General features: G+C 32.3%; 1 protein-coding gene across 1 annotated transcript; it reads left to right on the forward strand.

Moving 5' to 3' along the window:
- The first annotated feature begins 826 nt into the window (after positions 1-826).
- On the forward strand, positions 827-12,232 carry LOC133178343 (Golgi to ER traffic protein 4 homolog). The gene is made up of 9 exons (XM_061313076.1): positions 827-965; positions 4,868-4,946; positions 6,390-6,471; positions 6,556-6,711; positions 7,030-7,168; positions 7,451-7,591; positions 8,612-8,687; positions 10,405-10,474; positions 11,230-12,232. The coding sequence occupies exons 1-9, from the start codon at positions 850-852 to the stop codon at positions 11,355-11,357; spliced, it is 987 nt and encodes a 328-aa protein (XP_061169060.1). The 5' UTR covers positions 827-849; the 3' UTR covers positions 11,358-12,232.
- Positions 12,233-15,618: the final 3,386 nt, after the last annotated feature.

Raw genomic sequence — 15,618 nt, forward strand, 5'->3', positions numbered from 1 at the left:
GAGAAAAAATGCGTTTTAATAAATAGTTAAATCAAGCTATTTTGAATAGCTAGTTAAAGCTTCATTATGCTTCATAGCTAGCTAAATTAAATGACTGTACCGACCTGATTTATCTTACGATTAATATCAAACTAGTGATATAGTTTCAGTATGTATTTTTACGTACAATTAAGCTGAAAAAATACAGTGATGATGTCAATTAGATGCCAGATTAGCAAATCTACTTACGTTACATTCACCTCAGCCACCTTTGTTGTTTGGTAAGTCTAATATCAGCATAGGGAAGATAAAATCCATTCATTCAGAATCATTTCAAAAATATATATATTACCATGAAATAAATATGCATTTTTATTTATATATAAATATAGATATACCTGTAATTATTGAATTTTGTTGGTGTAGCATATAATTTTATTTATTTATTTATGCCTATTTATTTTTACTTATAATTTTATATATAAAAAAGAGTTGGGTCAGAAGTCAGTGAGTATAAATGAGTATAAAACACAACCTTCAGTAAAAGATATACATACAAAAAATATTATTATTTTTCAAAGGTGATAATGACAGAAATCAAGTAAGCTATATGATGTATTCAAAAAAAAAAAAACCCATTCTCATCCTTTTCAAGCAGTTAGCCTTCTCTTTCTAAGAAATTATTTAGCAAAACGAAAATTTTTTTTACCATTTCTTTGATAATTTCCGAACATGTAATCCATCGAATATTTTCTTTAAAATTTCATAAAAATTATTTGATTATAAGAATAATCTTTTTTTCGTTGAATGATTAGTTTTGCCTATTCGATCTATCTAGAAAAATCTGAAAACTGACAGTACACAACAAAGATGGCGACTGATCGCCGTACTGGAGGAATTGAACGTGTTTTGTCCAAGTGTCAGTCTTGTGTAGAAGCTGGAAACTATTATGAAGCACATCAGATGTATAGAACATTGTATTTCAGGCATGTTTATTTAATGTTTGATATTTAATTACGAGAAGATCCTTCAAAAGTGTTGACTTCTCGGCAGCTCAGTAAAGAACAGCTTGCTCGGAAATTATTGTCGTGTTACATGAATTCGGGTGGTTTCGCCCCCTGTAAACTGTTCGCACTGAGTGGTTTCGCGCCGTTTCCTTGTTCGCTCTGAGTGGATTCGCCCCAAGTGGTTTTCTTCAATCATACAGTGTACTTGATGTTCAGTCGTTTTAGCTAGCACTGAGTGTTTAGATTAACATAATTATTGAGCACTTTAATTAAATTCAATTATGAGTTGTCGATCAATACTAAATAATTATTTCCGATTTTAACGTTCTGTTCTGATCGAAGCAGATTTACTTTATTAAAATCGCAATCAAATATGTGTATCGTGTAGATCGCTTAAGATACAATAAAAACCTTTCCCACAGCACACACGAAAAAAACCCATAAAACGTTGAAGATTTAATTGTCAGCAAATGGTCAAAATACACACATAGAAAAATTTGACACCTTGAATTAGGCCCAAAAAAATAATAGTCTTGTTTCCTGCTACCCAACCTACCCTATTTTTTTGCACCCTACCCTAAAGTTTTTTTTTAAGTTTTGGAAGAATAAAAATCGGGAATTTTTGGAATTTCATGGATCTGTCACCGTAATCAGTTTCTGTGTTGACACAAAACAAGCATTTCATGAAATTCTTGTTTTAAATATGGACTTTCATAAAATACAGTGGAGTCGCCCATTCCGGGTCGTCTCCAATTCCGGGTCACTCGTGTGTATTTTATGCCATATTGTTAAAATTAAAGCCCAAAAAACCTAATAAATACACTGGTCATGAAGAATTGGTCTTTCTTTCTGTAATCAATAGCAAAATTTTGAAAATCAACTTTAAAAGAGCATCCGACAAACGAAATTATGAAATGCGTGCATTGAAGACAGGGATGTTTGTGCTTCATTGACAGGCTACTTTTGTTTTTCAGGGTTAGAAACTCCCTAAAATTACAACTCGCAAATAATTGCGAGTACCAAGAAAGTGAACTCGCAATTTTATAAGACTACTCGCAATTTTCATATAAAGTTAAATTTATATAAATTAATTAAATACATGTAACTTAAGGAAGAAGTAACTTCTGTACAATACACAAAATACAACTACAGTGTGACTTTTAGTTAAATTACTGATTTAAATCAAAAGCATTGTGTTCTGTCATATTAAATAATTTTGCTACAGTTTCAATGCAAAAAAGAAAAAAGAAAAAAAAATCAACTCGCAAGTTTTTGTGAGTTACCTAATTTTTAACTCGCAATTTAGGAATTCTAACTCGCGTTTTGCGAGTTGTATATAGTGAATTTCGAACCCTGTTTTTGTTCGCTGCAGCATGGCTGATTTAAAAGTTCTAGATAAACAATAGTAGCTCGAAAGTATGGCATATGCATTCAGTTATAACTCAGAAATCAATCATAATGATCACTGCTCAAATAAATTTACACTGCTTAATAAATCAAACTGTAGTAGTTTATCCTATTGCGGTTCACGTAATCTCATGACATGGAACATGTCAAAACTCAATCTACAAACCCTTCGGGCAACCATGTATTTACCCTGAGTTTTGAAAGTATTCTACCAGGGAAATATGTCTTAAAAAATAAAATAGAGTTTACCTTGCAAATACATTTTTTTAAACTTTAATTGTATAATTTTAATCTTAAAATATCTTTTTTTTATTGCGAATCCTCATTGTTATCATAGGCTGTATTTAAGGTCCAGAAAAATCATTTTTTCGTAATTTTTTGTAACATGTGAGAGATTACAGCTGATACCACTTGACAACCGGTTCCAAGTCCCTCCAATACACACCCTCCCGCCACGCCTGTCACTCAAAATGAGTTTGTGAAGAGTTGGTGGATGGGACAGTAATTACACTTTTTACAAAATAATAGATTTTTAATTCTGAACTCTCTTGAAATAAAAAAAATAAATGAACATTCCAGAGGACACTGAGATTAAATGATATTCTCAGTACTTTTTTTCATATTAATTCTAACAGATATATATATGACATATAGTCATATTTTTATTATTGATTTTTTTTTTTACTACATATTGCAATAGTTTGTTTGTTTTTATTTGTTTGTTTGTTTTTTTTGTTTTTGTTAATAATTAAAACTGTTTTTTTCTGTGGTTGTTTATGTTTTTTCTGAGCTGCATGAATTATTTTATGCTTCCACATCATAAAAATCATGTTACAAAACGATCCCTTCATATTATAAGACCACGAAGTCACATGACCAGGAAATGGAGAAAATGATTCGTAAGTGGGGAAACTAGGCCTTGTTGAAATACGACTGTAAATATTGTTCCCGTTTACCTATTTTAATAATAAAAAGACTCTTGTATGACTCACCATTTGTACTTTCAATACATATGTTGCATAAAATATAAATCAAACAACTTTGCAAAATATCAACAAAACAGCCTGACGTGACCCGTAATTGGCGAGTTCACTGTACCACTTGAGTTGTGCATAAAAAGACATGAAAGTTTTATTTTAAAAGACAATATTGACCTGTGACATTTTTATTTTGATCTTGTATTAGTTCATATCCTAAAAAATGTCGTCGGAAAAAAATAAAATAAAAATATAAAATAAAATAATTTTCCTACCTACCTACCCTATTTTTTTCAGGCTGGTAGCAGGAAACAAGACTATTATTTTTTTGGCCTTACAGGTTACAGATTTAATGGGGGCAAAACCACTCAGAGTGAACATGTAATCGGGGCGAACCCACTCGTTACCTGTTACATTATCTATTGAAGATGGAGTCGAAAGATGATTTTTTTTGTAGATGGTTTTATATTTGTAGTTTAATCATAGAGATCATAACATGATAAATTACGATTCCAGCATTGAAGAATTATATAAGCTAGTAAATAGTTTATGATTATCATTATCGAACCTAGGCTTGTATTTATTTGATTAAATTATTTTGATTAAATTATTTCTGTGTATAAGAAGCATACAAGATATTTTTAGTTCTTCTGAGCCAAAGGCTTTGGCTCAGGTGAGCTTTTCTGATCAAAATTTGCCCATTGTCTGTTGTCATCATCATTGTAAACTTTTCACAATTTTCGACTTCTTCTCAAGAACCACAGGGTCAATTTAAAAAAAAAACTTGCCATAAAGCATCCTTGGGTGAAGGGGATTTAAGTATGTTCACAGGAAGTGCCACACACTCTTTCAAGGGGAGATAATTAAGGATTCATGAAAATTTGGTGGCATCTTTTAAAAATCTTCTTTTCAAGAACCACTGGGCAAGAAAAGATGAAAGCTTCATCACATACTCTAGATTCAAGTTTGTTCATATCATAACCCCCGAGGGTAGGGTGGGGTCACAAGAGGGGGTTGAAGTTTTACACAGGAATTTATAGGAAATGTCTTTAAAAATCTTCTTCTTGAGAACAGCAAAGCCATGATTAGTCATATTATTATAGAAGTATCCTCAGGTACATGTAGTGTAGATTCAAGTTGGTTTGGACTTCCAATCATGACCCCTGGGGGTAGGGCAGGGCCACAACAGGGGTCAAAGTTTACCATAGGAAAATATAGGAACTATATTTAAAAATCTTCTTCTCAAGAACAGCTAGGCCATTATTAGTCATATTAATACAGAAGTATCCTCTGTCAGGTAGTGTAGATTCAAGCTTGTTCATATCAAGACCCTGGGGGTAGGGAGAGACCACAACAGTGGATCAAATGTTTACATATTAGTAATATGTAGGAAATATCTTTATGTGGCCCATGAGCCTCTTGTTTAATTCTACATTTTAAAATGACACATAAGTAAACTTTTCATACTTATTATTTATTTGGCATTTAATATTTTAGATATAAAGGACAGAAAAAGTACAAAGAAGCTGCAAGCCTACTCTATCATGGGGCTTTAACATTGATGAAACATGACCAGGTATGTTTATTTTTCTAAATGTTTATATATCGGTTTGTTTAATGTTATTTTTTGTTTGTCTCGTAAGCTCAACTGAGCCAAAGGCTCAAGTGAGCTTTTCTGATCATTGTTCCTTGCCTGTCAGCTTTTTTCACATTTTCATCTTCTTCTCAAGAACCAATGGGTCACTTTCAACCAAAATTGCCACAAAGCATCCTTGGGTGAAGAGATTTAAGTTTGTTCAAATGAAGGACCATGCCCTATTTCAAAAGATAATTAAGAATTAAGTGAAAATTTCATGGCATCTTTTAAAAAATCTTAAGAACCACTGGGTCAGTAAAGTTGAAACTTATATTTGACAGGGTATAATATAGTTGTAAGGGTATAATACAGTTTCTGTATAATATATGACAGGCCATAATTTTTTAATGAGGCGATAAATTACAGGAAACTCCCTCTCCTCAGGAAACTGTACGTTAAAAAAGTGGGTCTTTAATGGGAGTTTCACCATCACATACAGAGCTGAGCCAAGTTGTTCATTGATAATAATCAAGGTCAAAGAAATTTAAAAAAAAAATATTTTCAAGTCTAGGTCTTTTCAAAATATTTAGCAAAGGTCAATTTTAGATCATTTTAGAATCATTCAAATTTAAGTTGTACAATTCTTATATGCAGGGTTTCAAGTGTACTTTTTTTGCTCACCTGAGCCAAAGGCTCAAGTGATCAGAATTTGTCCATACTCTGTTATTGTCATCAATTTCATCCTTTTTCTCCAGAACCACTTGGCAAATTTCAACCAGACTTAGCACTGGACATCTTTGGGTGCAAGGCAAATGAAGGGCCACACCTTCTTTCAAGAGGAGATAATTAAGAATTAGTGAAAATTTAATGGCATCATTTAAAAATCTCCTTCTCAAAACCACTGGGCCAGAAAAGATGAATCTTAGTGAAAGCTTCATTTTATAATGTAGATTTAAATTTGTTCAATTTGTGACCCCCTGGTAGTAGAGTGGGGCAACAACAGGGCGATCAAAGTTTTACATAGGAAGATACAGGAAAAAATCTCTACAAATCTTCCCAAGTTTAGCAAAGCCATGATTAGGCATATAAATTTGGAAGTATCCTCAAAGTACCACTTACTCCTTAAACAGTCTGACCTGAAAGATACACAACAACACAAGTTCACCTTTTCAGAAATTACTGATTTTTATATCACCTGAACAAGACTTACCACACTGGCCCAAAAAAATGTAGTAAGAAAGGGGGAATAAATAAAGAAAAATATATGACTGGACCGGAAATCAAACCTGGGACCCCTGTATCACTAGTCAGGTGTTCTAACCACAGAGCTAGCCAAGCCAATATCCACGGTACATATTATATCCCAAACTACTGCATTATAACGTTACTTATGTGAGAGATTTGAAATGTCTATTTTTTAATTATTGTGCTTTCTCATTTTAGACATCCAGTTTCACAGATTTGTCATTTTTACTGATAGATCTCCTCAATCAGTCAGAAACTCCTGTATCAGAGGACATGATAGGTATTCACATTTCTCACAAAGATTTGTTGTATGAGTAGTAAAATGTTGAAAATATTCATAATTACCTAAACTTTTGTTTTCCAGAAAAAATAATAACCTTATTTAAAGGAATGGAACCCCAAAGTGAAGAAAGGCAGAATTTTGTGGTGGCCGCTGTTCGATGGACAATGAAGGTCAACTCACAACACAAGCGTGGCCATCCTGATCTCCATCAGAAGCTGGGACTGTCCTTCTGGGATGGTCAGTCTGTACCATATACATTAGTAATACAATATCCCAACACAGTCGTGTAACTCAACACATTTTTAAACATGTATAAGAGACTCAGAGTTAAGCGCTAACTAAAGACTTTAAACATTTTTACTAAGTGAAGTTGGTAATGTGTCGAAATCTCTTCTCTCTACCGTGATCTGTATTAGAATTAGATGAAAACAAAATTTATGTTTGCACCATTTTCTTTGCAGTAAAATTTTATATGATTTTCCAATATTTCTGACCCCCCCCCCCCCCCTGAAAAAAGAGACTAATATGTATATAGTACATTTTCTATTTTTGCAGAAAAGAATTATGTGCAAGCAAGATATCATCTCATACATTCACATGATGGAAAGAATTGTGCCCTTATGTTAATAGAGTGCCATATAAAAGGTGGTTACCCAAGTGAAGTAGACCTGTTCATAGCACAGGCAGTTCTGCAGTAAGATTTACTTTTCAAATTTCTCTTTGGAAACTTTTTGTTAATAAATGAAAATATAATATATAAAGACATATTTTCTAACAACTGTCTGAAAACTTTTACAACTGAAATGGTTTTAAAAAGGGTACCAATTACCTGTATTTTCCTTAAAAAATATGAAAACCTGCAAAACCTACAGTCTTTTTCTTCTATGATGACTATAAAGTTTTTCTCCTGTATTTCATATAAAATTTTAGACAACACTGTAGTCAAATGGGTTATTCTGTATTTTTTTTTCTTTAGATATTTATGTTTGAAAAACAAAGACACAGCACAGGTTGCCTTTGTTAAATACACAGAAGATCACCCTGATGTACGGAGTGGTCCCCCTTATGTTCACCCTCTCCTTAACTTTCTATGGTTCTTACTATTAGCTGTAGAAGGGTAAGTACTCACTAAAAGTTACCATAATCATCCTATTGAGTGCCTCTCCCTCTATAAGCTCCCCAGAAATTTTTAACCCACTAAGGATCAACACATTTATTGCTACATCACATGACTGGGTTGATCAAGTGACTGTCAACTATAATTTTTTCAAGTGTTGCATATAAATTGCCTTGGCGAAAGTGCATATAACGTAATTTTTATTTACATTTTGATACATAGATAAAATTATTGTATTCTATTGTACATGAAAAGTGCTTGGGACAGGCCATAGCATTATTAGTGTACGAAATACTGCATGAGAATTTCAACTTACCCATACATTTGAGGGTATATTGCAATCTTCATAGTAATTTATATCAAAGCAAAGCGATTACACTTCCATCGGTATCCCAGCAAGATTCATCTAGAGAACATTGTCCTGTTATAAATTTTCACAAAATATTAAAAGTTAATCCTTATTAATCACTTGCTTTAGCCTGTTATTTACACACATATAAATTTTATCTCTAATCAAGGTCCTGTAAAAGGGAGCATTTCGAAGTCAAGTGTTTGCAATATCGTATTAAATACATGTAATGTTATTCTAGAGAAATTAAATGAAGTAACATTTTAATATTCAATAATAATTACACACACTTAGGCTTAGAATTATAGTCAAGACACATAAATTTTACAATAGTGTTCTAACATTTACATGTTGTTTGTAATAAGGCGTGAACTTTATGACACTCTCCCTTCATGACAGCTCAAGTGTGCAGTGACTTGACGTCATATTCAATTATGACGTCATACATGTATCTTGGTAGTTCAGAGAAGTGACTGCACATGATGTAATGTGATATTCTTTGGGAAGCCTTAACCTACCTGCGTATAATATTCTTAAGGGAAACACTTAATGTACTGTTCAGAAAACATTGTTACCCATGTAACAATTTCATAAAAGTACTTGTAGGCAGTCAATGCATTATTGTGTCATCACGAAATATTTTATTTATTATTTTTAAAATTTATTTACAGGGGAAGGGTAGCTGTGTTCTCTATTTTATGTGAAAAATACCAAGTATCAATAAACAGAGATCCCTCATACAGAGAGGTTTGTATGATCCTCATTTTTCTAGGTGATCAGGAGTAAATATAAGAGTACAAACAAGGAATTAGGGTGGGTAACAGACACAGGTAAGGGTTATATCAGCCTGATACCCACTTTCATTTAATTTTGTTGATAAATTGTTTAAATTAAATAAGAGATCAAGGTATTTGACACACCAGGAAAAATTCCTGGAAAGTACTGTAGATCACATAATTTTAGTGACACCTTATTTTCTCGAGATAGTCATTTGCTCATTTATCATATGTCATTATTTATTTAGCTACTTATTCATAGCTAGAGCATTTCACACCGAAATATTTTAAAAGCATGCTTAGAAATTTCTTTTATCTGGAATTTGTGAAAACTATGAATTTAGTGATGCATTTGATTGACACATATCCTGCACCTTCAGAAAGTAAACTTTTACCATAATACTTAAGAATAGTAGAAATTTTGTTGTGTATTAATGAAAAATATGAAAACTCTAATCCAGAAAATTCAGAGTAGAAATGCGAGCGAAAAATGAACTCACCAGTATTGTCAGTCCGTGCTCAGTAATGGCAGACTAAACAAATTGAACACACCCGGTAAAATGTAAACATTAACAATAACAGAGCTTGTGCCCTGTTTACAAACACAGATGTTTGGTGTGATGTTATAAAGAATGTCATTGTCATTGAATTTTTAGAATATTCATGTAAGTTCTAATCTTTAAACTGAAGTCATTTTTGAATAAAAATAGACATTCAAAATAGTAAACAATGCAACTTTGTCTAGGCCCTTTAAAGGTGGCTGTGTATTCTGTCTGTCCAAAAATCATGTCTGGGCTTTTATCTTGGTCTGACTTTAATTGTTTCATCCTATTAGGTCATTGATCATAACTTAAAAAGTATACAATGAATTAGAATCAAGGGTATATCTGACAAAAGTCATATGCATGGTCACAGGGTTATGAAATGTTTGAAATGATATCTCAGTGTGTGTCTATGCTATAAATTTTGGACCATTTAATGGAGTGAAATGAAACAATACTAGAATGCTGTTACCAGTAACCTATAGTGTAAAATGCATGTCTCTTGAGGTCAAGGTCAAGCCATGTCACTGGCTATCACCTTATGACCTTGTCTCCAAGTCCAGGTAAAACCAGTTTTATGTGTAACAGCTGCAAAAGATTGAATATACATTACTTAAACAAAGAATATTCAATTACAAAACCTTGAATTTTCTGTTTATTACATTATCTTTGATTTTCCCTTTGCCACCGTCTTTTGGTAAATCAGTGTCATAGGCTGTGAAGTCATACTTGAGTGGTTGAGATGTCATAGCTTAGAGATTTTGAAATTGAAAACATTGTAAACATTGACTTTGATAACATATTTGGGGATTTTGCAGTTTTAGCTTCTATCAGGATGGTTTATTTACTCTATCTTATAACAGGAAAGGGAGTATTTTTAAAACATTCTTTGTGAAGGGAAGGAAAATCTCGAGTTTTGCCACACTTCTGATATTCTTTCACACATGTAACAAAATATCACTTTTATTGAATAAATAAATTATAGTAAAATGTTTAAGGACTGTTAATTACAATTTCAACAGTGAAATACAGTATTTCACTGCTGAAAATGTAATAAACAGTACTTAAACAAAGGATACATAATTATAATCCAGTAGAAAAAATGAGATGTCTGCTTCTGTTTAATGTTTTATTTTTTTTTTTTAGTATCTAGACCAAATAGGACAGCTATTTTTTGGATTACCACCTCCACCTAAACAGTCTCAGGGCCTCTTTGGTAAGAAATACTCCTTTTAAGTCACCTGCTTCACTCGTGTGGTGAACATTCAGAGTTGTTCAGACCTTGGCCCTTTAATCTAAGATGGGGATCAAAAGGGGTCAAAATTTTTCATGTAGAAATAAATAGGAATATTCTTCTCAAGAACTACATATATACAAGTTTTCAAAACCTGAAATCTATACCGGTATGCAAGCTTTCTCCTGAAATGTAAATTCAGATTTGTTCTAGTCATGGCCCCATGCAGGGAGGAGGCATAAAAGGACTCCCATTTTTTTTAATAGAAATGTATACATGTAATAATAATATTGTCAGTATTGTCTGAAACCTGAGATGATTTTTTATGATGATTATTGTGACATTGACAAGATAATTACATTGACAAAAGCACTAGTATTGTGGATGGCCTAAATAAGCAATCTCATAAACACAACAATGTTGCTTAAACAAACTTGCCAGTAAAGTGACCAGTAAGTCCCACTGTTCAGTTAACAAAAGTATTTTATGGTTGTTAACATTTACTAAGCATCAATGCATCAGTATTTTGTAATGATAATTCAGTTTCACCAAGTTAAACTAAAAATATCCTTTTATTTTCTGAACAGGAAATATACTACAAAGCATTATGGAATTCAGTTTCACCAAGTTAAACTAAAAATATCCTTTTATTTTCTGAACAGGAAATATACTACAAAGCATTATGGAATTCAGTTTCACCAAGTTAAACTAAAAATATTCTTTTATTTCCTCAACAGGAAATATACTACAAAGCATTATGGGGGATGATGGGGATGACGACTCTATGCAGCAATCAACGTCTGCGGATTCCGCCCATCAGTCCACCAGCCAAAGTGTTTCTTTATCCCCGGTGGAGCTAGATTAAAGAAACTGTTATTTTCTACCAGATCCTCTGTAATTTAGAGGGGATATGTATTATGTTTGAATATTTATTTTTAAAAAATGGTTATTTGAAAAGAAATAGCTTTCATTATCAACAGTCTCTGGATAAAGTAATTAGAATGGATTCAAAGGACTATATTTGGTAATCACCAATATCTGCCCCCCCCCCCCCCCCCAAATGAAACTTTCATGGGGAAATCTTAAATTATGATCCAAACCATTAGAATATATGCAGACTTCAAAGCATTAAACATTTTTTATCCACTGTGATTTAAATAAAAGTATAATGTCAAAAAAAATGACGTAAATTCAGCATTTCAATGAATTTTAATAAAAAGAAAATAGTATATCTTACAGCGATAATTTGATTGGAAAATATTGAGTGCAGGTATGCTCAGATTCCATTTTTCGATGTATTGTGTAGAATGATAATTTCAGTTTAAAAATAGTTCTCGAGCAAGATTGTGCTCTATAAAAACAAAAGTCAGATCTAAACAAAATTCATTTATTATTTTCACTCTTTTTAAAAACCAACAGGAAATCTCAGTAGTTTGTGATGTCACAGAGATGAAAATACCAATATTTTCCCCAAATCAACAGTGCATTTTGTTAATTCAAACTTATTTTATACAAATATATATAATTGTCCACATTTCAAGAGATTTTTAAAAAAATGACTTGGGGGGGGGTGCCTTTACTGTATATAGTTCTTTAACAAAGATTCAAACTGCACAGCTTATACAATGTAATTTTGATGAGTTAAAATAGTTTTTTGCAATATTTTTACACATAAATTTCATAGTCAATATGACTGTGTATTGTATGTGTTCTTCAGCTAGATAAAGGAACCCCAATCTGTTTAGAGTTATCTTTCTTTGATTATTGTGCATATCATTTGAGGCAGGACATCAGAGAGCAGCCTGGAAAATGGTTGCCTGGTTTTACCAAAAATATATGTTGCCTTTAAATGCAATATGCAATGTGATTAATTGCAGTAGACTGCATTTAGAAAAGCCAGACTGCATTACTGGTGTCTATCTTATCAAATCTGAATTGAAATTGCACACTATTGTTGATAATATAATTGGATGACTGGAGAAATATCTGAAAAAAATAAATAAACTGAACTTTTAAATCTACTAGTCAGAGACCAGAAGAGCATATGCAATAGTAAGGTGTCCATCCATCTGTCTGTCTGTAAACAATTTTTCAAAATACTAGTACTATTCCTCCTACAGTTTTTGGCCAGATTTTTAATATAGCTTGGTTCACAAGAAGAATACACTAAGATACTTGATTCTCTGTATCGGTGTTTTGCTCAAGTGAGCTTTTCTGATCACCCATTGTCCAGTTTTAACCAAAGTTGGCACAAAGCATCCTTGGGTAACAGGTTTTAAATTATTCAGATGAAGGACCATGCCCGTCACCAAGTTGGAGATAATTAAAAAAAAAAGAGGCAAAAATAGGATGGGGTCGTTAAAAAATCCTCTCAAGAACCACTGTGCCAGAAAAAGTGAAACTTATGTGGAAGCTTCCTGATGAAGTGTAGATTCTAAATTATTCAAATCATGACCCCCAGGATTAGGGTGGTACCACAATAGGAACAAAAGTTTTACATAAAATATACAAGAAAAATCTTTAAAATATCTTCTTGAGAACAGGTGAAATATATGTGAATGCTTACTGGAGAAGTGTAGATTCGATTCTAAATTATTCAAATAATGACCCCCAGGGGTAGGGTTGGGCCACAATAAGGGATCAAAATTTTACATTGAAATATATAATTTAAAAAAAACTTAAAAATCTTCTCAAGAACCACTGGACTAGAAAAGATGAAAAATATGTGAAAGCTTCCAGACATAATGTACATTGTAAGTTGTTCAAATCATGGACCCTGAGTTAGGGTGGGACCACAATAAAGGGCCAAATTTTACATTGAAATATAAGAAAAATCTTTAAATAAAAATTTTCATCTCAAGAACCACTGGACTAGAAAAGATGAAACTTATGAGAAGGCTTCCTGAGGAAGTGTAGATTCTAAATTATTAAAATCATGACCCCTGGGGGTAAGGTGGGGCCATAATAAGGGATCAAAGTTTTACATTTAAATATACAAGTAAAGTCTTTAAAAATCTTCTCATGAACCACTTGACTGAAAATGAAACTTATGTGAAAATGTAATTTCAGGCATAATGTAGATTGTTAAAATCATGAACCATGGGAGAAGGGTGGGTCTGCAATAAAGAATCCAAGTTTTACATCGAAATATATGAGAAAAATCTTTAAAATTCTTCTCAAGAACCACTGAACCAGAAAAGATGAAACTTGAATGAAAGCTTCCTGAGGTAGTGTAGATTCTAAAGTGTTCAACTCATGGCCCAAGAGGTACATGTAGCATGGGGCCACAATAGGGATCAAAGTTTTGTATGGAATAATATAAGAAATTTGTTTTTAAATCTTTTATGGAAACGCAATAGAACTGTTAATTTGCGAACATTTTCATGTTGTGTGAATTTAATTTTTTTCTTTCTGATTTCAAATTATCAACTCTGGGTTAGAGTTGGTGAAAATTAGGATCAAATTTTACAAAATCCATGTACACAGGAAAAGAATTTTCTTCTCCATAAGTGCAAGTTGGGTTGGGCCATAATATACCTTTTTTTCAAGGAAATTTAAAAATCTGATGAAGAACATCAAGATTAAAGTAACTCAGGTGAGCATTGTGGCCCACGGGCCTCATTGATTTGAATGAAGTGTTGACATGGTAACCAAAAAAATTAGAAATTCTGTGTAATTCTTTCAGAAGGATATTTATGGAAAGCCAAAGGGTTCAATATTCTATCTATGTAATTATGTATTTGTTGTTACTAAATGCGCAATTTGTTTTACGTAAATGTAAAAATGTAAATTATTATTTTGACATTTGTGGTATATTACCGTATATTCGTTATTTGAAAGGCGTAACATGTTAACGGGATATAATGTCTGCGTAGATGCGTAAAAAGTGAATGCATTATTTATGCAATGTAAATATGAGACTTGATATTCGTTTTCCGTATTTAATCATTTGTACTTTGTTGTTTGAGTTACGGCAATTATCATTAGGTAATGCGTCCGATGTTAGTTCGACATTCGTATTTCGTAAGATATTTTATCATTATGACGACAGAGGGCGCGCGCCACATCGAATCTTTTTGGAAACAGACTATAGAATCATATAGGAGGACCAGTTTATGTCATACACCTTCGGAACAATTATTTATCCAGCCTTTTTAAAGATTGAGGTAAATTATTTTATTTTTTTGCAAGGAAGACATAAACGTATGGAAATTCATATTATCAGTTTCAAACCGTTTGATTATCATAATCAGAGTTTCTTCTCTGTGTTTATAATTGAATGTAGAGAAAATTCGGTCACATGACATACATGTACATGTGTTTAGCAGGTCCAGCTTAATCTGTTGATTTAGCTATATAGCTTGAAAAAGCTATATAGTTTTATTAAGCTATTTAAAATAGCTTGATAAAGTTATTTATGTGCAGTTTTTCATAAAAATGTTTTCTTTTAAGAAATAGACAAAAAAGTTGCAAGGGTTTGATTATTCATATATGTACTATGGGCTATTAAAACAACAACAGAAATCAAAGATAGTTCTATCATTGCAGCATTTGAATACTTTTAAGCAAAAGATGAATTTCCATTGTTTAAATAACTGTACACTACCTTGTGTGCGTTGAGGCATGGATAAGTATGATTGCTTCTCATTGTATTGAATTATTACCAATCAATTATCTTGTTGACCAAAATTGGCCTCTTTTATAATTTCAATGAAGAAGTAACCGTATCAATTACTTTATATAGCCCCAAAACTTTAAGAACTTTGAGTACAAAGTCTCTTAATGCTTAAGGAGACGCAATTTGATGAGTGATTTTTACATTGAGAAAAGTGTGATAAAATAGATGAATCAAGCTATTTGAATTGCTTAATAAAGCTATATAGCTAAATCAAGCTATATAGCTAAATCAAGAGATTGTGCCAGACCTGTTCAGCTAGGTCCAAGTAGAGTGCATTTAGCTATAACTTGAATTACCAACCGTAGATATATTTAGCTACTTAAAGTTACTTCACTTGGCCTTTTCTGAGCAAGTTGCAATGTTTTGAAAACTATTAAGCAAAAGATGAGTAATTTTTCAGTAACTGTATTCCACATGTCACTGGGTTCACAGGTGTGTGAGAATTAGT

The sequence above is a fragment of the Saccostrea echinata genome, unplaced genomic scaffold (assembly GCF_033153115.1).
Source record: "Saccostrea echinata isolate AGI-Se365-2 ecotype Australia unplaced genomic scaffold, CSIRO_AGI_Sech_v1 ptg000002l, whole genome shotgun sequence".
In the NCBI taxonomy this organism is placed as follows: domain Eukaryota; kingdom Metazoa; phylum Mollusca; class Bivalvia; order Ostreida; family Ostreidae; genus Saccostrea; species Saccostrea echinata.

Coding starts and splice junctions, on each gene's coding strand:
- LOC133178343 (XM_061313076.1), top strand. CDS start 850: ATGGCGACTGATCGCCGTACTGGAGGAATTGAACGTGTTTTGTCCAAG. Junction 4,947..6,389: donor CATTGATGAAACATGACCAG/GTATGTTTATTT, acceptor TTCTCATTTTAG/ACATCCAGTTTCACAGATTT. Junction 8,688..10,404: donor GAGATCCCTCATACAGAGAG/GTTTGTATGATC, acceptor TTTTTTTTTTAG/TATCTAGACCAAATAGGACA.